This window comes from Drosophila willistoni (genome assembly GCF_018902025.1).
Source record: "Drosophila willistoni isolate 14030-0811.24 chromosome XL unlocalized genomic scaffold, UCI_dwil_1.1 Seg142, whole genome shotgun sequence".
NCBI classification, from domain to species: domain Eukaryota; kingdom Metazoa; phylum Arthropoda; class Insecta; order Diptera; family Drosophilidae; genus Drosophila; species Drosophila willistoni.
Genome location: NW_025814053.1, coordinates 5,926,085 through 5,953,117, shown reverse-complemented (window position 1 = coordinate 5,953,117; position 27,033 = coordinate 5,926,085). Strand labels below are relative to the sequence as shown.

General features: G+C 41.9%; 4 protein-coding genes across 6 annotated transcripts; 2 read left to right on the top strand and 2 right to left on the bottom strand.

The window, feature by feature from the left end:
- The first annotated feature begins 1,346 nt into the window (after nucleotides 1-1,346).
- Nucleotides 1,347-4,355, top strand: LOC6644543 (probable cytochrome P450 318a1). Its single transcript, XM_002067499.3, has 5 exons — nucleotides 1,347-1,755; nucleotides 2,943-3,012; nucleotides 3,082-3,406; nucleotides 3,581-4,094; nucleotides 4,171-4,355. Exons 1-5 carry the CDS (start codon nucleotides 1,464-1,466, stop codon nucleotides 4,353-4,355), a joined length of 1,386 nt encoding a protein of 461 aa, XP_002067535.2. The 5' UTR covers nucleotides 1,347-1,463.
- A 187-nt stretch (nucleotides 4,356-4,542) lies between these two features.
- On the bottom strand, nucleotides 4,543-5,292 carry LOC6644544 (differentially expressed in FDCP 6 homolog). Its single transcript, XM_002067500.1, has one exon. The coding sequence runs from the start codon at nucleotides 5,290-5,292 to the stop codon at nucleotides 4,543-4,545; it is 750 nt and encodes a 249-aa protein (XP_002067536.1).
- Nucleotides 5,293-6,720: 1,428 nt separating this feature from the next.
- On the top strand, nucleotides 6,721-7,719 carry LOC111518905. The gene is made up of 2 exons (XM_023177056.2): nucleotides 6,721-6,818; nucleotides 6,879-7,719. The coding sequence occupies exon 2, from the start codon at nucleotides 6,940-6,942 to the stop codon at nucleotides 7,513-7,515; it is 576 nt and encodes a 191-aa protein (XP_023032824.2). The 5' UTR covers nucleotides 6,721-6,818; nucleotides 6,879-6,939; the 3' UTR covers nucleotides 7,516-7,719.
- Nucleotides 7,720-21,551: 13,832 nt separating this feature from the next.
- Nucleotides 21,552-27,023, bottom strand: LOC6644546 (collagen alpha-1(I) chain). Of its 3 annotated transcripts, none has more exons than XM_023177118.2 (3): nucleotides 26,975-27,023; nucleotides 25,482-26,619; nucleotides 21,552-25,337 (listed from the first exon to the last, which is right to left on the bottom strand). In XM_023177118.2, exons 1-3 carry the CDS (start codon nucleotides 27,011-27,013, stop codon nucleotides 21,784-21,786), a joined length of 4,731 nt encoding a protein of 1,576 aa, XP_023032886.1. In that variant the 5' UTR covers nucleotides 27,014-27,023; the 3' UTR covers nucleotides 21,552-21,783. The 3 variants fall into 3 exon arrangements, with proteins under 3 accessions (XP_023032886.1, XP_023032885.1, XP_023032884.1); XM_023177117.2 differs by having other exon boundaries at nucleotides 21,552-25,469; nucleotides 25,566-26,619; XM_023177116.2 differs by having other exon boundaries at nucleotides 21,552-26,619.
- Between the last annotated feature and the right edge of the window lie 10 nt (nucleotides 27,024-27,033).

Below are 27,033 nucleotides of genomic sequence, written 5' to 3'. Positions count from 1 at the left end.
AACCGATTCCTATTTCAACTTTACGTTATTTTAGACTAATTTCAGTTTTTATGCAGTTGCCTTAAGTTTGGTATTTCTTATTTACATAGGAAGACTCAATTTGGGTTTCCTCTTTTGATATTTCACGAAATTGTGACCATACAACAGTATTTAAATGATACACTTACTTTTCGAACACATCTCGTATGCTGTAAGCGGTTTTTAAGTGTGATTTCCCTTTTTCAGTTTCTAAATCATAGCCCTGTAAAATAGTTTTATTTATTTATTAGTCTTTCATTAAATGTCAGAGATAAGCTGAAATTTACTTACATATATGAACTTTTGATTGGGAAATGAAAATTTGCACGTGAAGAACAGGACCGTTGCAAGGTATAAAGGCGCCCGAGACCGTTAACATTTGAATTCTTGAACTAGATAGACTTATAATTTAATGATTTTTATATTTGAATATCTATTTTAATGGTCTTTCTTAAAAAAGAGTTTTTTTTATTTATTTTACACGTGATCAACATTTCGGTAAAGTAATCAAATACCAATACTTTAACTAGTTGGGAATTACAAGTGGTTCTTTTATCGTAATTAAACGCTGAAATTTTTATACCCTTTAAGATTTATTAAGATTTATTCTGCCCTTTTTCAAGCTCAAGTCAGTTAACTTTTATTGGTGTTCAAGTGTTTCTAAATGAGAGATTGTATGGGATAGATTAGAGTGCACAATGCCTTAGAGGTCAGCCTCCACTATCAGATATTGCTATCAGATATTGCCATATGCAATAAAAATTATAGACTATCGAACTAAACACCTTTGTCAGTGAAAACGCATTGAGTAGTGAAATGTTTTGATTGCATTGCGAGAGAGTCTCTAGAGAGCGAGAGGGAACTGCAACTTTTTGGTACGTCAATGTTGGTTTCCGGTATGCTTTCGGGTTAGTTATTTTGTTATTTTTTTTGTGTGTATTTTGTTGTCAGTTGTCTCTGTGTACTACAAGTGGACGGTTCGTTTTGCCTGGCTTTCGCATTGGAATACGTTAATGGCACATTTTGATTACAAAGCACCACATTAGAGCAAAAGCCAAAGAAACAATTGAAGTTTTTTCATTGTTTTTTTTTTTTTTTGGTTTCTTTGATAAAAATGCATCTATATGTGGCCATGTGGATATGTGGAACGCTGCTGGCATTGCTACTTGGCTGGCAGCAGAGAAAATGTTGGCGCCTCATTTGGCAATTGAATGGATGGCGGGGCGTGGCGCAACAGCCAATACTATGGTTTCTTCTTTGCATAAATCTTCATCCAAATAGTTGAGTTCGAATCAAAATATTTCCTTGTGTTTATGGTTATTATATTTGTTTTTTTTTGGACAGGCATTTTGGATAGAGTGACACAATTGCGTGTTTATTTTAAACGTCCATTGGCCATACTGATTGGCACCAGGGTATTGGTTTATATTGATGATCCTGCTGGCATGGAATGCATATTGAATGCCCCCGAATGTCTCGATAAGACCTTCATGCAGGAGGGATTCTTTGCCAGACGCGGCCTCTTGCATGCCCGTGGACAAAAATGGAAATTACGTCGCAAGCAATTGAATCCAGCATTTAGCCATAATATTGTTACCAGTTTCTTTGATGTCTTCAATGCGGTGGGTAATCAAATGATTGAACAATTCTCACAGCAACCGGATCTCAATGGAAATGCTGTTAAATTTACCGATGCCGAGGATATGCTTAGCCGTGCCGTACTCGAGGTTTCCTGTCGTGAGTATCAATTCAAATGATTTGACAATTATGACCTGACAAAAAGCTAAACAAACAAACAAAATGAAGTAAGTCGTCTCGCCGACTTAGGTATACCATACACCAGTAAAGCAAATATTTCAAATTTATTAAATAATTGCATTTTCACATGCTTTTTACAAGCATATCTTAGTATCTCGTTCACTCAAACATATGGGAGCACCCTAGCGCCCCCACCAACGCCAACGGCCAACTCTGGCCTTGTGGAAAAACGTTTACATATGTATATGCATAACTCGACTATTTTTTGACCGATTTTGATTAAATTTGGTATCAAATTTACGGGTGCCAAATTTGAATGCACAATGTAGAAAATTACGGGAAATAATCGAGTATTTTCAAGTTACGTGGGCGAAAAGGGGCGTGGCAAAATCTTTGTAAAGACACATACATGATGTGCGCATTTACTAAGCAAATATGCATACCAAACATGGTGTCTCTTGCTAGAATAGTTTTTGAGGTAAGCACATTATTTAAATTGCGGGGGCGGAAAGGGGCGTGGCAAAAATTTGAAATAAACTTGATCACTTTACATACTACATGAGTCTACATACCAAATTTGGTGGCTTTAGCTTTTACAGTCTCCGAGATCTAGGTGTTCATACGGACAGACGACCGAACGGACAATGCTAGATCGACTTGGCTGTTGATCCTGATCAATAATATATATACTTTATGTGGTCGAAGAAGCTTCCTTCTGCCTGTTACATACATATTGGCGACTTTAATATACCACTTCACCCTATGGATGTATGGTATAAAAAACAAAAATACACCCATGTCCATATTGCCCTTCGCGGGGCAACACGTTTCTACAGTTTCCATGCAGCTCACGTACGCGGAACGTACGCGCAGTTGCGCTTTTTGACGAAACCCATGTAAACTTTGGTCACAATAATAATTGAGGTTTATTCAAACAATTATGACAAGACTGAAGAACAGCAATTTGTTATGTAGAAATAGATATTAAATAAGAGTTAGTTAAATATTTAAATTTGGGTTTGGTATCTCAAGTTAAGATGATATTTAGAAAGATATTTCGATGGCAAATATGATCTCAAAATGTTTTCGTTTAAAAGGCCGTTTAATCTGAAAGTCATAGACGAAAATATTAGATATACATATAACTTGATGATGCTTTATTTTAGTTACCATAATGGGCACACCAACAAATTTCACCCAAACGGATGATGCACATATAGCCACCAGTTATAAGCGGTAAGTTCAATTAACTATATATGTATACATAGTTATAGATAACACTAAGAAAATGTATTCAACTATTAGGCTATTGGAAATTTCGGCCATAAGAGTGGTAAAACCATGGCTACAAATCGATATGCTTCATCGTCTATTGGCGCCACAATTGTATGCCGAGGCAGAGAAATGCAATGAATTGCTAGTCGATTTTGTTGCCAATATTGTACAGACCAAACATCGTAATTGGCAATTAAGAAATGCCAATGGCAATGGAGAAGGCAATGGAATGGAAACATCATCATCATCCCATTGGCAGCGTCGCATATTTATTGAGCAAATATTTCAATTGGCAGCAAATGGTGAACTGACACTACAGGAGATCGAGGATGAAGCCCAATCCATGGTATTGGTGGTAAGTGTAGCTCAGGAAAAACTCTTCAACAAGTGTCATTAAGACTTGTAAGTGTTTTTTGACTAGATCCCATACAAAATGTGTTATTTTAGAACCATTTTAGAACCATTTTTTGTATCTTAAGTTTTACTTAACGTGGTACAATGATAACCCATAGATATTCAATTTTTACAGTCCTTTGAAACGGTTTCGAATAGCATTATGACGGCTCTCCTCTGTCTGGCCACCAATAAAGGTGAATGTCAGCGACGTTTGCGTAAGGAAATTGGTAGAGTTTTCCCTCAGCCCGCCAATCCTGAGGCATATGTGGGTCTGGAGCAATTGCAACAATTGCGCTACTTGGATGCCTTTGTTAATGAATCGTTGCGTCTATTGGCCACAGTTCCAATGAATTTGCGTCATGTTAGCCGGGACTTTCAGTTGGCTGGACGTAAGGCAATTGTGCCAAGGAATAGCATCATTGTGCTGGACACATTCAATATGCAACGTGATGAAGATTGGTGGGGCGAGAATGCCAAAGAGTTTGATCCGCAACGATTCCTGGATCACGAGCAACCAGATGATAGTACGGCGGATAATGATGTAAGAACTGAAATGCCATTAAAGACAAAGTCCAATCAACAGCAGCAAAAGAGACGACATTCGTATAGTTTTTTGCCATTCTCAAAGGGTTTGCGCTCTTGTATAGGTAAGTGTAATGGTTCTTTCGATTGTTTTAAATGAATGATTTTAAACATATTTATATATATATTTTCGTTGTTCAGGTCGTCGCTATGGTTTCTTTATAATGAAAGTATTTCTAGTCAAACTGATTACAGCATTCGAATTCGATAGCGACTTTCAATTGGAACAATTGCAATTTGTGGAGAATATATCATTGAAATTTAATAATGTGAATGATATATTTATACAAATCCAGCCCATACAAAATAAGAAAACAAATTTATAGGTTTTTTTTGTTTTTTTTTTTTTTTGCAATTCGATATACCCTGGATGACAACATTTTGAGGGTATACCGAAAGTGTTTTTTTTCCCCAAAAATTATTATTATTTTTAATGATATTGCCCAAGGAAATGTATATGTATGTTTGTATATGATGTATGTATGTATGTGTGTATAAATCTTTGTTGGCTTATTACTGATTACAATTTTGATTATGCTTTAAGTAGTGTTGGCATGGTTTTGGGTTTCGGGTAGCAGTTATATTCATCTCTGCCAAACGCTGCTGCCAGTGGCGATCAAGACGCTCGGAAGCTCGCTGCAATTGCTGGACATTTGCCTCGGCAACCTGAGCCCGTCCCTCACTTTCCTTCAGCTGGGCATAGAGTTCTTCGATCTTGCGCTCCAGAAGGGCTTTTTCTTGAGATGAAGGTCCTCCGGCACACTGCTTGCAACAGGCCCGTTTGCCACGAAGATCGGCTTTCAGCTTGAGATTGGCATCCTCACACTGTTCCATTTTCTTTTCACATTGTGTCAAACGATCGCGTAGCTCGCTCGAGCGATGGATACTCTCCTGGGTCAATCGATTCGATTCTTGTGCATGCTCCTTGGCCTTCTGTGCTTGATATCTAAGCATCTGGATCTTTTCGCTAAGCAATACTTCACGTTGTTCGAGAGCCCTGCGCAAACGTGTGCCCTCACTCAGCGCTGCAGTGGCCTCCTGCAGGGTGGCCTTGACCATCTCTAGCTCGGCCTCCAGTTGAGAGTTACGACGCTGCAGACACTGATTCTCCGCATCCAATTGAACGCGCTGCTCCTGCTCCCTGGCGAGAAACTCCTGGCATTGATTGTACTCCTCTCTGTAGCGTTCCAAATCGCACCGGGCCTGAATTATCTTACTTTGAATGGCATCGATCATCAAATCGCGTCTATCGATTGGCGGCATCTTTGTATCTAAAGGAACTCTTTGTGAAAGGAACTTTTGTTGGGTGAAAAGATTTGGTTTAGAAGGATTTTACAAATTTGTTGTTTTTTTTTTCTCTCAAAAAGAAAATTGGAAAAATAAATTATGAAATTGTATTGACTAGAAATCGAACTGTTCGCTAGAAAGGGAGAATGTTGAATTGATTTTTGCTTGAACTTCGAAACGTAGGTAAACTTTTTGAGATGTCAAAAAATTTCACAGTATTTTGAAAAGGTAACGTGATAAGAGAAAGTTTAACTTGGAAATGAACCCCCATTCAAAATCACAATTACAAGAGGTTAAAGCTCGGCGAAAGCTTTTCAAAGCATTGATAAAGGTTAAAGCTAGCAAAAAGCTCAGGAAAAATCAAACGAAAAAAAAATTTTTTCAAAGTATTTGTAATAGTTAAGCAATCGAATCATGGTCAGAGGTCTATTTTAAATTAATTGATAGAAATAAATTGAAAATTGATTATACTTGATGGCTGAAAGCACCCAATATACATATGAGAGATGAAACTCAAATTATTCAACAGTTTGTTTGCTTTTTACAAATTTCCTTGTGTTGTAAAAATTTGCACAATTTTTTACTCAAATGTCGCAACACTTCTTGGGAAAAAAAGGGGCCAGGAAGCGACAAGGGGGGTGGGAATGAAAAAGAAGAGGCATATCGTATGATAATATGCCACAACTGTCAACAATATTTCCGGTGCTCTAGCCATACGCCTGTCCTATGCCAGCTATGTGTCTCTCCACCCCACATTTTCACACTTTCTGTCTCTCTTTCTCTCTCAGTATCTGGCTAGGATCTCGGGCACATATCATTGTCAGCAAATGCCCGTGACTCAACTCAACTCTCGACTCAACTCCAGTTCGGTTGACTTGTCTAAAGAGTCAGGGTCCAACTGCTGGCATCATCTTAGTAACTAAACGGCGGTAGTGGCAAAAAAAAAGAAGAGTTGGAGCTGCAGCTGAAGAGCCAGCCAGTAGCATCATTATAAACTAGGCAACATACACTGCAAGAAATAAAATTTCAGTAGTATATGGAAATCTTTTCAAAACTTTTTCCTTTTACCAAAGCTGCGTAAACAAGGGAACTAAAGTTCAACAAAATGATTAAAGCAAAGCAAATCAGAGATAATTAAAAAACTCTCCAACAATCGTGACAAAAGATATAATAAGTTAATCCTTAAATGCACCTATAGCCATCAAAGTGGATAAACGTTTAAGCTAAAAAATGGCTAAAAAAAAAACAATCTTAGCATAGGAAACGTAACGAAGATATTGATCAAAGTAAGCTGGTTATTTTGGAAAAGTAGGCCATGACTTCGAATCTCTTGTCCAAAAGTTCATATACCCAAATGACGACAGTACGATATTCAGTTTACTTTTAAGCATTTCGAGTAGTAACACATAAAAAAAAATAAAGTAAACTTTTATAAATTTTTAGTTCTTTAGTAAAAAATTTAGCATTTTTGTAAACTCTTATAAAGGATTCTTCAATATTGCGTAAGTCACACTTAAAAAGGTAAATATACTGGATTCAAAGATGGTCCATTTCTCTTTCAGATTAACGTACATTTTTACGTTGAGATTGTTGCCAAATACTCTACGGAAGAAATCAAGGATTATGTCCATGTCTAGGTTGTCGAACACTCGTATAATTTTGGGATCGATGAGCAATATAATCAATACACGTCAACCAATTCGCCAACACATGTCGAAGCCGAAGATTGTGAAGATTTTCAAACAGCAGTCGGCCACTTACATTGTCGTCCATGCTTCGCGGGCCTCAGCCGCCGCCCTAGAGGACATGGATGAGTGGGAAATGCCTGTGCCGATGGAGATGCCTAAGAAGAGCACACTGTGTTTGCCCCCGAAACGCACTGAACAGGACCAGTGCAGGATTTGCAAGGCCCAGAGTAAGGAGGCTGTGAAGAATCTTTTCAATCATGAACTTCCCAAGGTGCAACGTCTGCCCTTCCACCCGATGCCGGCCGTCAATGGCAATGTCTCAAGCCGCCGCTTTGCCAATGCCGAGGAGCTGCTGAAGGTCATGGATAAACCCCAACAGTTGGCAGAAGAGGTAATCAACTTGGACCTCCAATTGTCCTGGGAAAAGGCTACGAACAAGAAGCTAACGGCGGGCTGTAAAGATTTACTTTCAGAGTTGGCTTTAAAACAACGAGTCCAAAGAGGAAAATGAACCAAGTAAAATTTAAATTTGGCATTTAAGCAAATTTTATGAAATTTGCTAACAGATATTTATCGGATAATCGTAAATTTATAATTGTTCCAAATTCGTAAAGACTACAAACAAAAAAAATTTAAAATTCAAAGTACATAAGAAAAAATTAATAATTAAATATATCAATTAGCTCAAGGAAGCTCAGCATCAATTAAAACCAAAGTTTGTATACCCTTGCAACTTTTTTGGTAACACTTTCCTTACCTGTAGCCAATCAAAGTGGGGAAAACGTTTTATCTAAAAGGCTAATATTTGCGAAAGAACGGCCTACAAACTTAGCATAGGAAATAACGAAGATATTGATCAAAGTCACTGTGCTCCACCGATCGTTCCTATTTGAGCTATATGATATAGTTACCCGATCCTTATCAAATTTGGCACAGTCATTAACTAATGTATTTAACTAACAAATGTTTAATTTGACAGCAATCGCGTTAAAAGTAACGAAGTTATTGACAAAAGTCACTGTTTTCGACCGATCGTTCCTATGGGAGCTATATGGTATAGTGACCCGATCTTGATTAAATTTGGCATAGGTGTTTATATGTGTAATAAACTTACCAATATGAAATTTCACGACAATAGCTTAGAAAATAACAGTTATTGAGAAAAGTCACTGTTCGTGACTTTGCGGTTTGTATGGGAGCTATATGATATAGTGGTCCGATTCGGCTGAATCCGAGATATACAACCCCTACAGTATATACAAGCCCACATACAAAATTTTAACTCTGTAGCTCTGAGGGTCTAGAAGGAGTTTGCGTTGATCCAGACGGACGGACGGACGGACGGACATGGCTATATGAACTCGTCTCGTCATGCTGATCAAGAATATATATACTTTATATTGTCGGAGATGCTTCCTTCTATGCGTTGCACATTTCTGACCAAAATTAATATACCATTTTTGCAAGGGTATAGAAAACAACAATTAATAAGAAATTAAGTAGAAAATTAAAGATGTCCTTTTGAAAACCGTCAATGAAAGCACTTTAGATTTAGATAAAAAGCATTTGGTTTTTAGGTTTTTGGCTTTCTTAATTGGATTATTTTTACAGATTTGTTCGACTTGGACCAACTCTAGAGAGGATAAATGGCTTGATTGTGCAATAATTCGCAACTTGTTTCAGCATTTCTGATCTCTGTTTGTTTTCATTTAAAATTTGTAGAAAGTTTTTTGCCAGTGCAATGTTTAACAGGTAATCTCCTACCTAACTCTGCTGATTTCTCTTCTTTTTGGTCTTTTTCTCACTACCTCTCTCCCTCTCTCGTTCTCTCTTTTGGCCTTTAACTGGATGCTGTTGCCTTTTTGCCAAGCAAATGACGCCGTCAACGCAGTCATTAGGTGAACGGGGTTGGCAGGCAGTATGTCGTCTACGGGTCTCGGTCTTGTTGTTGTTGGCATTAACTTGACACTTTCTCATTGCCGTGAGCTAGTGAGTGTCTCCATTCTCTATCTCTTTCACTCTCTTCACAGCTCTCTGTCTCTCACACTTTCTGTGTGTGTTTGTGTGTGTGTGTGTGTGTGTGTGTGCAACTTGTGTGCAAAATTTATAACTCTAAAAAGGCACTTGAAACACAGTCGCATGGAAATTTGCTTGCATTTTTGCCTTTGATTAATGTGCCGGCAAAAATCGCTTGAGATAAAATATAGTACGAATATATGATGATGGGCACTAGCTAACACCCAAACCGAAACCAAAAGAAATATAACATAACAAGAACCCAAAAAAAATGTACGAAAATTCTATCCTAATTATCAAACCAAAACAACAAAATCAATTACTACAATAATAATAAGTTGCGGATACTTATAATAGTCAGACTGCCTAAAACTGAAAATTATTGATCAATTCTCAGTTGAGCTTGGCAAAAATAGTTATTTGCACTTATCTCGAGTTGGTTTTAAGTTGACTCACGGTGCGTATACATAATTTTATTCTTGCATTTACTCTGAGTTTAAATACGATAAGAATGCAATTGAAACAAATATAAACAAATATATAATAAGAAATTGAAAATTCATTATTTATAATATTTTATCACAGAATTCGTATTTCTTTTGGAATTTCCTTAAGTGACGGGAATTTCAAAACTGACCCAAGCAGACACAACACATTGATACATATGTATATGTTCCTGGCCACAAAAGGCCAAGATGCCGACGGGTTTAAGTGTCGCTGGAAATCCACTGAGCAGCGTTAAAATGCCTCTGGCCAGGGCTAATAGAAGGCCTCAGCAGCAGCCTCAAACCAAATTTTTGGTCATTCAGTTTTTTGTTTGTTTGTTTGTTTGTTGTTTTCCTGTTGGTTTTCTTGTTTGGCGTTGGCAACGTTGTTGACAATTTGTCGACGTGTCAAAAGAGTGAATGTGACAAGTGAAGGGATGACAAGACAGGCAACGGGCGGCGGTGAGGCGGGTCAGGTGCAGGGACGCGTTTATGTATGTATGTGTATATGGCCATTTTGTTTCATATTTCAAGAGGTATGAGATCCTTTTGCACCCTATTTCTGTATAATTTTCATTTGCCATCCACGAAGCGTTTTAAATATGCATTTTATGTGAAATAAAAATGCTTTTGTTTTTCTTTCCTCCTTTTTGTTTTTTTTTTGTCACGTAACAGAATAATCTGTCAACCATCGATCCATCCTTTATGACACAATCAGATCCAATGATTTATTATATCAGAACAAGCAGACATTCTTTGTTGAACTTCACGATCTGTGCTCTAGAAATTAAAATCAATGCGTGTCCGAATAATTTTGTAGTCCGAAGTCTTTCTTTGAGTGGCTCAAAGTTTGCTTTTATCCATTCATTGAATAGTTCAATAATTGTTCGCCCTTGATTCTCTCTCTTTGTCTTTTCATGGGTGTAATTTTATAGTCCGATTTCTGGTTTCCCTAGTGGATTAACTACGAGTTTCCCTCAATTGTTTCTACTATGAATCATTTGTTTTTATTCATCATTAACCAGTCACCGGCCAGACAATTCCTTATTCCAATTTAAAGTCCACCGTAAATGGGCACAATTGAAATATCCGTATGGATAATGGTCGTATGATTGATGTCCACCTTTCATATTAACTAATTACATGAATGTCAAGTCGTCCTCTCATCATTGCAATGTTCAGCCACTCTCAATTCGAGGGTCAAAAACAAAAACCAAAAATATTTCGATAGTTTCTCTATGTGCGGCCCTTTTAAATTGGGTATACACAATCTGAAATGCATTATGATTCTGTTGATGCTAGCCAAGAATATATTAATTGATTTGATTGGTAGAGATTTAAAGAAATCCTTGTTACTCTTAAGCGGCATTCGTATTCGTATTGAATAGCTTCCATTAGTGTCTCTTGGAATATATAGGATGTATAAACATCGGTTTGAACAATGTGTCTTTAATGAATTTTTCAGCCTTTGCTGACAGCTGTCGGTAAATGGAATTGTTAATTATCTGTTATCCACATACAGAGCGCTCAATCTATGGTTGGTGCATCATTTTGATGCAATGTTCTCCGGTGATTATCATAACGTTGGCAAGCTTGTCAAAATTTGGATGTTGACAATTTTGCAGCTTTGCATTGGTCTTTTTATTGGGTCATTACTCATTGGAATGGAAAGATGGATGATGTGTACCTATACGATAATATATTAGCCGAAATTTTGGTGCCACATGAAAAACATGAACAAAATCAATTTCATAGCCAAATGACAAAAATTTCAATGAGTTTTCTTTGAATTCAACAAAGTTGTATTGATGGACTTGCATTGTGTTTCGTTTTAAAACTGGTTGGGAATTATAAGTACTGAGTCTGAAATTCATTTCCTTTTCTTTTCTTGTGCACTTTAATCCTTGTATTTAGCTCTTTAAATTCCCATTAGGATTCGCAGTTGCGCGCTTAATTGACCACTTGACTGGCAAAGCGTCTTTCTTATGCTGAGCTACTACCTCATTGCCTGCTGCTGTTTGCTTCCTGCCGCAAAACCCTGTTAACCTAAGCCCATGCCCTTGAGCCTTGTGACATGGAGAACATATCATGGCCCAAAGCGTTGCATAGCGGCTGGCACTTTAGCTGTCCATCTGTGCACACGTTGCAACACCAGCAACGGCAATTCCTAGTCTCCCATTGCCCAGGAGCGTTATGACCGTCCGTTACCTTGACGACCCCAAAAACGCAGGCAATCAAGTGTAAAATCATAGAATTTTTAATTGATTCCACTGACACAACGTGTTTGCCCCATCCAGCACCCTTCACGTTGCATCCGCTAGCATCTGAATCGCAATGTTGAAACGAAATGCAACGCAAGGCAAGAGAGCTTTGCATGGATCCGGACGGAGGGGTCTGTTAGGATCAGAGTGCTCTGGCAACGGCAACGGCTCAGGCTCAGTTGAAGTATTCTCCTACTCGTTGGTCCTCCTCTATCTCTCTCTCTCTCTATATTCAATCATCTAGCTCCAACTATCTCCACTTTTCGTACCCTTACTTTTGTAATACCTTTGCTGGGTATGTTTTTTCGTCTTTTTCTTTTTAAGTTAATTGACATTTAGTGTTTTGGCGACGAACAACCTCAATCGATTCGAGCATGTCCTTCGCATTCGATTCGTTGTTCGATTTTCGTATTTGCACGATGACTTTATGTTAATGTTAAATGACTAAAGGAGGAATATTTTTTGATTGAATTCTCTATGAAACAGAACGTAGAGAAAGGTTGGATCAAAGATATGCCTATTCGATGTTAACTCACGATTTCAGCATGTCAAAAAGCAAAGCAAATCCAAAAATCTTCTACTGGGTAATCCCCATTTACAATGTAAAAAACAAATCCAGCCGAACCTTCTTCATGATGCACGTTGGTCGGTAAAGAGAAAACAGAACAAAAATCCACTCAAAGACCATAAAAAAGAAAAGAAAAGTCAAAAAACGCCGAATCCAGTGTGCAAAATTGACTTGGGCGGAGGCGTTGCTGGCCATTAAAAAGATGCCAACAAGGCAATTGTGAGATGTAAATGGGGAACGTAATAGATGGTATTCCCTGCCATCCTTAACGCCTTCTTCCTCCAACTGCAAAATGCCACCAAACAGCGGCAAGTTCTTTGGACTCCGGCACGAAGCGCAATAATTTGCAAATTTGCTCAAATAAATTCCATGCAGCGAAAGGACAAGCTGACAGTGGGGGAAAAAAGCCTGAAATGTATGCAAAGCCTCCACAACGAATCCGTGTCCAGGACTTTCTAAGGCTCTCTCTCTCTCTCTTTGCGGACGAATGGATTGGTTATGCAAAACCCTGGCGGTAGATAAGCGCCAATTGTAGCCAATTTCAAAGGAGCGCGAGCCATCGAGCGATATAAATAAATAAATAATCGATTGCTACTACTAAGCAAGGACAGAAGGATGGAAGGACAGAAGGATGGCTGAATGGGATGGGTGGGCCTGGTCGAATAGTCTGCCATCTCCATTTTGGTGCTTGTCGAGCAATTAATTTGCCATTTGTTTGTTGTAGATACACCGATGTGTCTCGATTGTTGGGAATGTGTGTGGCCCAACCTCCATACTCATTGCACGTTTCAATGCCAGTTGCCCATTGCCCGATTGCCCATTGGTGTTGGCGTTTGGAGTTTGGAGTCGGTGTGACTCTCACGCACATGTCACTTGACAGGCTCTACAAAGGCGACAAATCCCCCCGCCCAATACGCTTGATGAGAATGAATGAGCCCCGCGGCTGGCCATCATGTACACCATACATACATCATTTGTATCCACCTACAAATACATATATATAGAGATATAGTATCTGGCAACTGTCTGTTGGTCTGTCTGTCTGACTGGGAACCCCTTTAAATCACATTACAGTCTCTGATCTTTGGATGAAATTATCTTCCATAGATTGAAATTTTCTTCAACTATCAAGCCAAAGACATTGATTTAGCCATTTAATATCCAAGATATCTTTACTCTCAATCTGATCTGGCAAAATTTTCAAGAATATATGGGATGATGATATTTCGATGTTTGTCTATGAGGCTTGGTCTCTGCTGTTGCAGGAAACTTTTTGGCCAATAACAAAACTTGAGAAGTGGGCAGAATAAGAGTAGAGAAAGAGTGGGAGGCAGGACACTTAGAAGGAGCTTAGAAACTGGAGGTTTGGGGCAAAGAAAACTCTGCGGGACAATTTTCATGGCCACAATTGTGAGGAATATTTCCCCCCCCCCCCCCCCCCCACTTGCTGTCTCTCTCTCTCTCTCCCTCTCTCTCTCTCGCTCTGTTCGCTCTGGCAGTGACTTGAGCCAGAAAGGAAGTAATTAAAACACAACTCAAAGGACATTTTAATTTAATCCCTTTGAGCTTGTCTGCTCTGTCTCGTCGCCATCAGAAACATGCGCCAAAAATTGCGCTCGCTTATATAGTTTTGTGCCAACCCGGAAGAAATGTCGCATCGATGATGGGTGAGGATACAGGGTGGGGCACATTCCTGATGAAAATGGCGACTGGGGAGCCGTTTTTGGTGGGCGGCTTGAGGTTTGATAGTGTCCTTTTAGTAGAGCAAGGCATAAATCATAACGCTTTGGCGCCCGCAGTCAGGCTCCAATTCGTTCGTCTTCTGCTCCTTTCGCTTGCTTTGCCTTCTTCCAGTTGCATTTTATTTATGCCGACAGTTTATTAATGTCAGTTGAGGCTTGATGAAGGGTGGTGCGGTTGGCAATCTACTACAGGGATGGAGTGCGGAAGGGGCGTGCCAGTTGACTTGTAATTGTATTTGTTTATAGCTGGAGTGTGTGTGTGTGTGTGGGTGTAAAAACTTTTGACTGCTGCAACGGAAGCGCCCACACATCGGCCTGGCGGTTGACTGGCATTGGCATTGCCTGGTCCAGGACCTGGTCTGGTCTGCTCTAGTCCTTTGACTCTCTCTCCGACTGCAACTTTGGCTGAGGCTCTAGTTCCAATTGCAGCCCAGCTAGCTGCAATGCTTTGCCGTTGCCGTTGCCGTTGCCGTTGCCGCTGCCTTGTTATGCTAATTAGTTTTCGACGTTGACGTTTGCCAACTACTCCAACTACAAGAGGACGAGAGCATGAGGTTGGAGAACGATGTCTTTAATTGGTTCTCATGTTGCCATTGCCAGTCCAGGCAAAAAGGACGCTATTCCTGTTCCGGCTCCTAGCTCCATTTCCAGCTTCTGCAACTGCAGCAGCTGCTGCCAGTTGGCTAGCATCGTTTTCTATTTTTTCTTCCTTCTTTCGTTCATGTGTTTTTTTTTTTGCCACTTTTGGCACTGGGCAATTAGGTGCCAGGCACAGCCAAGCAACTTTTTTGATTTGCCTTCATTGTATGTGTGTGTGTGTGTGTGTTCCACCTCTGCTACATTCTTCTCAAGGGGGTCTAAGCGTCAGCAATTTGCATTTCGATACCAAAAAAAGGTGTTACAGGTACAACTAAATGAAACTGTTTATGGTTGTTAGCAAAATATCAAAAATATTTATCTATATCCTCATGACTATTTGTTCAAACCAATTTGTCTCTAGGTTAAAATGTAACTAATAGTATGTACAAAATTTGCTAAGAGAGGAGATGATAATTTTGCGCTGTCAATGTCAAATTTCTGCCTTTTGGTTTGCATATTAAATAAAAGTTATATCGCATATCTTGGCTATTTGTTATGTGATTCTTATAATCTATAGGGTGGACCTATAGATTTAGAGAAGTTATTTAAGTGTACCAAATTTTGAATAATTTGATTGGCGTTGAGCGCGGCAAATATTTGAAACAAAATCCATCGTCCAAACATAACAAACCCGTAGAGATAAGCGATCTAAGAGGTTGATTTGTCTAAATCATTGGTCGGCATGGTCCATTTCCCAGACTAGGGCCTAGCTCTGTCGCAGCGCTGCAGCAGCGCTGCCGTCTTACATACACTGTAAATGCTCGTGTAGGTTCAGCAACGGCACTTCGGAAACAATTTGACTCGTGCTTGTCAGGAAAAAAATGATTTCCAAAAAAAAAAAAATAAGTCCACATGTCAAAAGTACAATTAAAAAATGTTATTGAAAATTTGGATTTAATGTTCAATGCGTTATTTGCCATCAAATTCCTTTAAAGTAGTAATCTTTCCTTCAAGCACCTATAGAGTTTAGAAACCACAAGAAAATTCTAAAGACATTTTTATGCAGAAAACAAGAAAAAAAAAAACAACTATAAATGGCCCTTCGGGATATTCTCTTGGATGCAAATGAGTTAAGGAAATCCCACTTGGATAGAATTTCTTTTTGCGATGCGTTAATTTGCAAAGCCGATAAGGCAGACAAGGGAGAAGAAGGAGTGAAAAGGAAGGTCATGGCAATGCATGCAAATGTCCCCAGATATGTTTCTATGTATACCCTTCCATGACTTCCCTTAAGTATCTTTTTTTTTATCCTGACTTAATACCACGTTATTTGTAGCACACACAATTTAGCGCATAATTATGCAGAAGATCTTGGGTTTTTTTCATTTTTGCTACGTGTGGGGATTTGGTGACCATACACCATGCCATTCTGCCCCACACACAACGATGTTTTCAACCTCCTCTCACTCGTATGGGCAAATGCATTTTGCTCTTTGAATGTTAATTGCCCGCCAAGACGAAAAGAAAAAACCCAACAATTTTCGTAAAGCAAAACTCTCCTCCTTTAAGCTCAATCATAACGCCTTTTTAGTGTCGCCAACATTGACTAATTTGTCACTTTTGTTCATGACAAGGGGAAGAGAGAAAAGGACAGAGAGACTGAGAGTGAGAGATAGCGATAAAGGGAATGCCGGACGGGGCAGTTTTCAACCCTTTTCAAGGGCATTTTGTATTCAAATAATGTTTGACATTTTTGTGCACTTTTTAGTCCTTTGGCTTTTGGTTGTTGGGTGACTTGCTCGCTGTTTTACTTTCTGTACAATTTGTATACCCTTACATAGAAGGGTATATATATTTCAAGCACAAGTTTGGAGCATAAATCCAATCTAGTTCATGCTTAACTGTTTCAAATCATAATAGTATCGTTAGATCACAAAAATGTTAAAATAGTTGCTGGGAAACTAAGTCTTCTTTGAGATTCTGTCTGAATTTCTTATTCATTTTCGAAACATACATTTATATTAAGATTTCGAGAAATAAATATACAAACGAAATGAATAATATTTTGTTTAATGATATTAACAATTTTTTGTTTAATTTTAGATCAGAAATTTCATATTACAATAACCAAAAAGTCATAATCATAATATAGACAATCACATTAAGAATTTTTGTATAGAATATACATTTTTCAGCTGTTTATGTGGTTTAACGAAAGAATTAAGGATAACAAATTAAAATACGTTTTTAATTGAAATAATTACAAAATGCGACTAAAAAGGTTGTTCTCATAATTCCTTTCACTTGTTTTTTTTTGTCTGCAAGACTTAAATCAATAAAAATAGAAAATGGAAAACTGGATGAAAAGTTTCTAAAGATATGCAGATTTTCAAATTGTGTGTAGTAGGGTATCAAATAAACGACTAGTTGGAAGTTGGTTCATTTTTTCTTGAATATATGTATGTGTATAAATTTTGTTTCCTTTTGGGATTTATTCCCCGCACCACTTCCTAATTAGCTGTTAATTTTTTGACCCCACTTGAAGTGTTGGGGATGATGATGGTGATGTTTTTTTTCTCTGTTGCCCTTGTCCCAACACGGAGTTGATGATGGGGATATACTTTTTGTTTGCCCAGAGAAAAAAAACAAAAAAAAAAACTGTTCATCCGGCATTTGGGTTAACATTTGGAACTACAACGGAATAATAATGGGTAAACAAAGAACACAACAAAAAAAAAATAGAATTAAAATTGTTTATAAGGGACTATAGGTGCATTCAAATGAAGCATTTTTTAGAAGTTGTACATAAAAGGACTTTCACCTGAATAAAAATGCCATCTCTTTTTTTTTTGTGGCTGCCTAATTCAGTCTATCTCTCTCTCACTATGGTGAAAGTTTCTCCTATGTAAATATTTAGTGTAGCGCAAGAAATTTCAAGTGAAACGCAAACACAGGCAAAGAAAAAAAGCAGAGCGTTAAGGGAAAGTGCATTGGATGGCCAGGACCTTAACTGGAGAGACATAGAGATAGCTAGAGAGTGAGAGAGGGAGTGGGGTGGGAATGAGAAGCAGAGCAATACACTTAAGTTGATTCGCTGTCATCCATTGCAGCTCATTTATCATTAGACCAAGTCATACACATACCCAAGACAAGGACAAGCGGACAAGGACTAAGACCAGGACCAGGACCAGGACCAAGGACCACAACCAGAACCAGGCTCTGCGACAGTTTCAGTCTAAGTAGTCCTGGGCGTGGGCGCGTCAAGAGTAAGCATAACACTTTGCCAGGGACCAGGACAAGGAGCAGAACCAGAACCAGAACCAGGACAGCGACAACGAAGTAATTCAATTTTTATCGTGGGTAATTTTGTAACGAGAAACGAACGAACGAAACGAAACGAGACGCAATGAGATGAGATGCTGAAACTGGAAATGGAGAACCTTTAAAGAGAGCTGAGATCGTCAGCTTGCCTTGTTGTCCTTGGTACTGGTCTTGATGTCTACCTTCCTCCAATCCTCCCTCCGATTCGTCGCACCCAACGTCGCAATGTGCGACCATACGTTGAAAATTCAATTTGCCTGATGACTTGCTGTGGTTTAAATACGGCCAAAAAGCGACAGCGCGCACATTAAACTCATTGCCGCCGTTGTGGCCAATGGATAAAGAGGCGAAACAAAACTCATGTACCATGGATATCTACCACCCCAACCATCCAGTGGCCAGTGCCCAGTGCCCAGCCATGTGCACATTATATACTTATGCATACGATAAAAAAAAAAAAATTTATATATAAAAGAGAAATGTTGGAAAAAACCGGGCTAAAAGGGAGGAAGAGAGAGAGCCAGAACAACTGGCGAAACAAGTAAAGTGAGCAAAAAGATGGCAACGAAAAAAGCGTAAACTTTGTTAACTTCATTTGACAGGAACCATCAGGATGATGCGCTAGGCTGAAGGGGGGCGGTCCACACTTACGCTGCTAGCCACACACAGTGTTCTACCCCTCTTACGCCCTGTGATCCAGCAAACATATAGCTTTTTGCTTTTTTTTTATTATATATACTCTCAGCCAGAGTATCCCAAGCATGTTGTAGTTGTACCTACTTGAAGCCTTGGTCTCGTTGATTGGATTTCATGCGCTTGGAAAATCAATTTTTATTTAATTAATATGCCTTCCATTTTCCATGACCAACGGAGCTGGAGTTCCTTTTTATGATGGAACACGATTAAAATGCGTTTGTTTATGGGGGACCCTATCAAGTTGTATCAACAAAAAATATATATGAATATCAATTTGTAATACTAGGTAAACGGATATTCGATCTATTATTATTTATAGAAAATAGGAAACTACTTTACATAATATTTATGGAGTTCTTGAGACATCTGCCACATAGATTTCCCATTTGTAGATTAACCATAAACTCATATGTGACAAATTAATAATAATCGTAGCCATACCTTAGTGGCTTCTTTTCATTTTCCTTAATAGATTTGCACTGAACCTGACAGCTGATTTTGCCTAAACCAGTTGAGAATTTTACGAACAGCTGTTGGAAGCGTTCAGAAGCCAAATTTGAGTTCAAATATGGCAAAGTTAAAGCAATAGAAGGCTAAAGACTGCATCAATCAACGATTCCATCTAAATGCCATCAAATTGTATCTATATTTGTATTACATTTTATTTCTATTTCTTTTTTGTTGTATATACATATATATATTACTTTTTTTTTTTTTGTTTTACAAAACACACAATGGCGCCACGGGGAGTTGGCACAGGCACACACAAACACACCTGCAGACGGGGAACAGGGTGAATGTGTGTGGTGGGGTTGGCTAACGAAAGAGAAACTTGTACTTGGATATTTAATATTCACATTTCAATTGTTTTTCCTTTTTTTTTTCTTTTTTTTTTTTGGCGGGGAGGGCAAAAAGTCACTCGGCTGGGTTCATTGCGCAATTTCCACAAGTCTACACACCCGCCGCCGCCTACCCCCTTAGCAGTCACCTTCATTGCCATCTTCATCACCAACTCCACCTTGAGCCAACATCAGGCAACCAGCGATGCCTTTTCCTTATTTGCTTTGACTTTTGATGACGCTGACGACGACCAGGACCAGGACAAGCACAAGAAGCAGGAGGACTGGCTGAGAAGAATCTGCTGGCTCCTGTTGGAGTTGCCCGTTTGCCTTCTGTGTGTGTGTTTTTTTTTTATTTATAAAAATTTTATAAAGTTTCGTGTTATTAAAAATGGAATATATTCTCGTGCGAATACGCAATGGAATATTAATAGCATGAAAGGAGAAGCTTGAAGTATTTTTTTTTTTTTGGCTTTCAGAAGACAGAACGCAGAGGGTAAGGGTGAATGGAATGAGAGGTGCCGAAATGTTAATTCAATTACTTATTATTGGTCATCAATATGAAAGTAAAGGAGGCCAAAAATCAACTCCCATTAACTACCATCAACACACCAGATCTGGCTGATGTTACGAAGGTGAAAACTTGTAATAAATCACGGACACTGAAAAGATAAAAAAAAAAAGGTTGACCCACTGTACGAAAGAAAATCCCATGAATTTCTTGCTTTTGCTCTCTGGCCCTTTTTCTTTTCAGTTTTACTGATGGTGGAGTGGATGGGGAAATTCAGCTTGGCCCAAGGTATATAATTGCCTTGAAAGGCCGCTGAAAGCCCAAAGTCAAAGGGCTTAAAAGTTGATAGCAGACACTTCAACAGCAGAGCATCTCTCACTCATTAACCCGAACCACCCTGCCAAGGGAGTAGTCCATCAGCAGCTTTTTCACTGTGTCTTATCTGAAAGCGACTGATCCATCACCTGGCTTGGGTGTTTGCTTTATGAGAGACGATGAGACGTTGAAATGAGACGAGACGACGCCTGCCCAGGGAAACATTTTCTGATTGCGTGTGCATTTTTAATGTCGGCTGCTTGGACTTGTTCATTTTCCATTTTCCACGCAGCTTTTCATTCATCAATGCGGCTCGCATCTTGGCCTAAATGCCTTACCAACATCAGTAGCAGCATCAGGCTACCCTCTAAGACAAATGATGATGTGATGTGATGGGTTCTCTCCCTAACCCAGACTTTGTCGTTTTTCTTAATATGTATAAGCTAAGCAATGTCTGAAATAAATTTGGGTATATTGGGACTATGCAAAGTGAATAGGCTAATAGATTATCGTCAGAGAAAAGTAAAGGGCAGGCCTTTGATTAGCATATAACTTGACATTTTCAGTTTGCCTTTTGCTTGTTAAAGACAAGATCAATTCGATTGACTTCTAGGATCGTAATTTTATTGTGCTGGGTATCCTAAAGTCTATGTTGAAACTAAAAAAATCGAGAATTCTTGGCCTTCTTTGTTACATTTGGCCTTTACACAGACATCTGCCAAGGTTTTTGGCTCTGATTTTTATAAATTTTATATGCTCTGCCTTCTCCGCCCATTTACTTACCTCTGTAACCGTACTACCGTACTTCCATACTCATCCACCCGCGCACCCCAATCCCCCATTTGATCCCTCCGCTCTTCTTCGCTCTGCTCACTAATGAAATATGAATAATTAAAACTGTATTTTCTTTTTGTTTCACTTCATTTCGAGAGAGTTCATTATTTTTTGGTTCACTGCTTCATTGTATTTGTACCCTTTTCCTGGGTGCGTTTAGATACAAGTACATTTTGCACGAGCTAGTGTTTGATTCTATTCCGTAAGCTCAACACAATTGTCGAGGGGGGCAAAGAGGTGGATGGGATGGACTATGAATTTGTAGCTAATTATGAAAAAGTCAATTATTTGGTGGAACGGACGGAAAAATTTTGTACACGGAAAATAAGTTTATATTATTTTTAAGTGCATGCCTGAATTTGTAGTGATTTGACGAATGGTTCCAGGTTTCATATATATTTGTTGCCGATTTTAATATAATTTATTTAAAGGAACCAGTTGTATTTAAATTACAATAAATTAAAGGAAATGTGTTGGATAAGGTAGGTATATATATACTTTTTGCAAATATTATAAAGTTCTTGTAAATTCATTTTAGATTATACAGTTTTAGTTGTTGGAATACTTTAGCTTTTGAATGCACTTTTGATTTGTCGTTGTTTGCTTATCTGCTCACTTGTTTAGGCAGACAGCCTCGTCCTTGGGCAAACATTTCAGGCTGAGGAAATCAAAGCGATCTTTGCTATTCTCACAGCGATTGTGAGACAACTTATGTTTGCCTGATTTCTTTATCTCGCAGCGATAATATTTACGACAATCTCTTACGTCCGGGTACAGATCACCTTCGTCACATTCGTCTTCGTTCTTTAGTTTCTTGATGATGTCCTTTATGTACTGTTTCTTTTCCTTGGAACTAGGTTTCTCATTGTCCTCTTCTTCTTCGTCGTTGGATTCTTTAGAGTCTTTTGACTTGCTAGGCTTCTCTTTTCTGTCCTCCGTTGAATTATTCTCTGTGGAAGTAGGTTTTTGCTCTTTGGATTGATCTTCAGCAGATTTTTGTGTTTCCTTGGATTTTTTATTGCTCTCTTCTGCAGAGTCTTTTGATTGCTTTTTCTCCTTTTTGTCCTCGGTCGAGCTGTTTTCTGCAGATTTCGGTTTATCCCTGGTACTCTTGTTGCTATCTTCTACGGAAGCGTTTTCGTTGGAAATAGAAGGACCACCAGCTGATGGCTGTTCCACCGACTCTGCCGTTTCAGATTTGGGAGTTGGGCTGGTTGCTGTCGCCTCTGTCGAGGACTGCGTGGTGGTGCGCCAGCTGTTAGCCCAGTTGTGCCAGTTTGCCCAGAATGGCAGGGGGGGTCTTTGCGATGGGATGGGTTGGCCTCCATTAGCTATTGGATGCTGGGGACGAACAGGCCAAAATGGTCTCTGTGGCTGAGCTGGATAAGGGCGGAAAGTGGACCACGGATGACCTCCTGGGATAAGGGCTTGATTTGGATGTACGGGACGCCAAGGCCAAGCGCCAGGATTGCCTGGATGTACAGGAATCGAAGGAATGGCTGGTGAATTGGGATTAGTTGAAATTCCTGGAGCAACAGCAGAGGCAGAGGGAACGTTAGAAGCAACTGGATTGCCAGCAGCAGCGGCTGAACCAGAACTAACATTGGGGCTAGCTGGAGTTCCCGGAGCAGTGGTTGAAACAGAAGGAACATTAGGATTAGCTGGGGTACCCGGGGCAGCGGTTGAAACAGAAGGAACATTAGGATTAGCTGGAGTACCCGGGGCAGCGGTTGAAACAGCAGGAACATTGGGGTCAGCTGGGGTTCCTGGAGTAGCGGTTGATCCAGCAGGAGCATTGGGGTCAGCAGGAGTGCCTGGCGCAACGCTTGATCCGGCAGGAGCACTGGGGTCAGCTGGGGTTCCTGGAGCAGCGGTTGATCCGGCAGGAGCATTGGAGTCAGCTGGGGATCCTGGAGCAGCGGTTGATCCGCCAGGAGCATTGGGGTCAGCTGGGGTTCCTGGAGCAGCGGTTGATCCAACAGGAGCATTAGGGTCAGCAGGAGTGCCTGGCGCAACGCTTGATCCGGCAGAAGCATTGGGGTCAGTTGGGGTGCCTGGAGCAGCGGTTGATCCGGCAGGAGCATTGGGGTCAGCTGGGGATCCTGGAGCAGCGGTTGATCCGGCAGGAGCATTGGGGTCAGCTGGGGTTCCTGGAGCAGCGGTTGATCCAACAGGAGCATTGGGGTCAGCAGGAGTGCTTGGCGCAACGCTTGATCCGGCAGGAGCATTGGGGTCAGCTGGGGTTCCTGGAGCAGCGGTTGATCGGGCAGGAGCATTGGAGTCAGCTGGGGATCCTGGAGCAGCGGTTGATCCGCCAGGAGCATTGGGGTCAGCTGGGGTTCCTGGAGCAGCGGTTGATCCGGCAGGAGCATTGGGGTCAGCTGGGGTTCCTGGAGCAGCGGTTGATCCAACAGGAGCATTGGGGTCAGCAGGAGTGCTTGGCGCAACGCTTGATCCGGCAGGAGCATTGGGGTCAGCTGGGGTTCCTGGAGCAGCGGTTGATCCGGCAGGAGCATTGGAGTCAGCTGGGGATCCTGGAGCAGCGGTTGATCCGCCAGGAGCATTGGGGTCAGCTGGGGTTCCTGGAGCAGCGGTTGATCCAACAGGAGCATTAGGGTCAGCAGGAGTGCCTGGCGCAACGCTTGATCCGGCAGAAGCATTGGGGTCAGTTGGGGTGCCTGGAGCAGCGGTTGATCCGGCAGGAGCATTGGGGTCAGCTGGGGATCCTGGAGCAGCGGTTGATCCGGCAGGAGCATTGGGGTCAGCTGGGGTTCCTGGAGCAGCGGTTGATCCAACAGGAGCATTGGGGTCAGCAGGAGTGCTTGGCGCAACGCTTGATCCGGCAGGAGCATTGGGGTCAGCTGGGGTTCCTGGAGCAGCGGTTGATCGGGCAGGAGCATTGGAGTCAGCTGGGGATCCTGGAGCAGCGGTTGATCCGCCAGGAGCATTGGGGTCAGCTGGGGTTCCTGGAGCAGCGGTTGATCCGGCAGGAGCATTGGGGTCAGCTGGGGTTCCTGGAGCAGCGGTTGATCCAACAGGAGCATTGGGGTCAGCAGGAGTGCTTGGCGCAACGCTTGATCCGGCAGGAGCATTGGGGTCAGCTGGGGTTCCTGGAGCAGCGGTTGATCCGGCAGGAGCATTGGAGTCAGCTGGGGATCCTGGAGCAGCGGTTGATCCGCCAGGAGCATTGGGGTCAGCTGGGGTTCCTGGAGCAGCGGTTGATCCGGCAGGAGCATTAGGGTCAGCTGGGGTTCCTGGAGCAGCGGTTGATCCAGCGGGAGCATTGGGGTCAGCAGGAGTACCTGGTGCAACGCTTGATCCAGCAGGTGCATTGGGATCAGCAGGAGTTGCTGGAGCTATAGTAGATCCAGCAGGAGCATTGGGATCAGCTGGAGTTCCTGGAGCAGCGGTTGATCCAGCAGGAGCATTGGGGTCAGCTGGAGTACCTGGAGCAGCGGTTGATCCGGCAGGAGCATTGGGGTCAGCAGGAGTTCCGGGAGCTGCGGTTGATCCAGCAGGAGCATTGGGGTCAGCAGGAGTACCTGGAGCAGCGGTTGTTTCGACAGGAGCATTGGGGTCAGCAGGAGTTCCGGGAGCTGCGGTTGATCCGGCAGGGGCATTGGGGTCAGCAGGAGTTCCGGGAGCTGCGGTTGATCCAGCAGGAGCATTGGGGTCAGCAGGAGTTCCGGGAGCTGCGGTTGATCCAGCAGGAGCATTGGGATCTACAGGGGTGCCTGGAGCAGCGGTTGTTTCGACAGGAGCATTGGGGTCAGCAGGAGTTCCTGGGGCAGAGGTTGATCCAGCAGGAGCATTGGGATCAGCAGGAGTGCCTGGAGCAGCGGTTGATTCAGCAGGAGCATTGGGGTCAGCAGGAGTTCCTGGAGCTGCGGTTGATCCAGCAGGAGCATTGGGGTCAGCAGGAGTTCCGGGAGCAGCGGTTGTTTCAACAGGAGCATTGGGGTCAGCAGGAGTACCTGGAGCAGCGGTTGTTTCGACAGGAGCATTGGGGTCAGCAGGAGTTCCGGGAGCTGCGGTTGATCCAGCAGGAGCATTGGGATCTACAGGGGTGCCTGGAGCAGCGGTTGTTTCAACAGGAGCATTGGGGTCAGCAGGAGTTCCTGGAGCAGTGGTTGATCCAGCAGGAGCATTGGGGTCAGCTGGAGTACCTGGAGCTGCGGTTGTTTCACCAGGAGCATTGGGGTCAGCAGGAGTACCTGGAGCAGCGGTTGTTTCGACAGGAGCATTGGGGTCAGCAGGAGTTCCGGGAGCTGCGGTTGATCCAGCAGGAGCATTGGGATCTACAGGGGTGCCTGGAGCAGCGGTTGATCCGGCAGGAGCATTGGGGTCAGCAGGAGTTCCGGGAGCTGCGGTTGATCCAGCAGGAGCATTGGGATCTACAGGGGTGCCTGGAGCAGCGGTTGTTTCAACAGGAGCATTGGGGTCAGCCGGAGTTCCTGGAGCAGCGGTTGTTTCACCAGGAGCATTGGGATCAGCAGGAGTTCCTGGAGCATCGGTTGATCCAGCAGGAGCATTGGGATCAGCAGGAGTGCCTGGAGCAGCGGTTGATTCAGCAGGAGCATTGGGGTCAGCAGGAGTTCCTGGAGCTGCGGTTGATCCAGCAGGAGCATTGGGGTCAGCTGGAGTTCCTGGAGCAGCGGTTGATCCGGCGGGTATCTCAGGATCAGCTGGAGTTCCTGGAGCATCGGTTGTTCCGGCAGGAACATCAGGGTCTACTGAAGTTCCTGGGGCATCAGTTGACCATGGATCATTAGTTGTTCCTGCGGGATCGTCGGATATGGGAGTAGTTTCTTGTGGTGAATTTGGATTTACTGGGTCTTCGGTGGTGTCAGCTGGACCATTGGGGCTCAGTTCTCCTGGTGCATACGTTGTTCCCGCTGGTTCATTTGGTGTATTCGAATCTGTTACCCCTGGCTCGGCAGTGGTTTCCTGGGGATTGGAGGGTTCAGCTGGTCCTGTGGTTTCATCCACTACTGCCGGTGTTGTGGTATCCACGGGGCCATTAGGATCACTGGTTGTATCCTCCGACAAAGTGGTGGTTGTCGGCCCATCAGCAGCACTCACGGTTGTTGTCTCTATCGCGGCGGACGATGTCTCTGCGGGCGCAACACCGTCGGTGGAGGAAAATGATACGGCTTCAACTAAAGCAGCGGAGTCAGCGATACTGCCACTTACTGGCCCATCAGTGACTGTCACCATTTTGGCCACAGCTGCTGTCGGTGCCTCGGCTGTTATCTTAATGGCCACACAAATCTCGACTCCATCGGTCACACAACGCGTATTGGCCTGGCACGAAACAATGCTGCCCGTGGCCACATCATCCACACACGCCTGATAGCTAGTTGGTCCCACACAGATAGCAGCTTTACCACTGCACTTGAGACCCGCTACAGCAGCATCAACTTGTTGCCGCCCAGCCAAGGCTGTAAACTGTTGGAGAGAAAGTAGAAGGGAACGAATTTAGTCAAACTGAACTTCCGCTTGTTTGTAATTGTCGGTCGGGGGCCGTGCCACTTGCATAAGATACTTTTGAGTAGCCGACACCGCCGAGTGCTTTGAGTGATATCCAAAGAAGCAAAAATCCCGGTAGCTAACAGGTTAGTAAGTATCCGCAATTGTGGGGTTTGTAAAACAAAAATATACAACTTATCAGTAAAACAAACAAAAAAAAAACCAAAAAAAAATATTAAAAGTAATAATTGCAATTCACAAAACAAAAAAATAACTTAATACAAAATGGATAATTGGTTAAATAGATCTCATTGCCGAAACCTTTAACAATTACCACAAGCAATAGAAGTAGTCTGGTTGTTTTGTTCGTCATCGTCGTTTTTGTTCGAATGT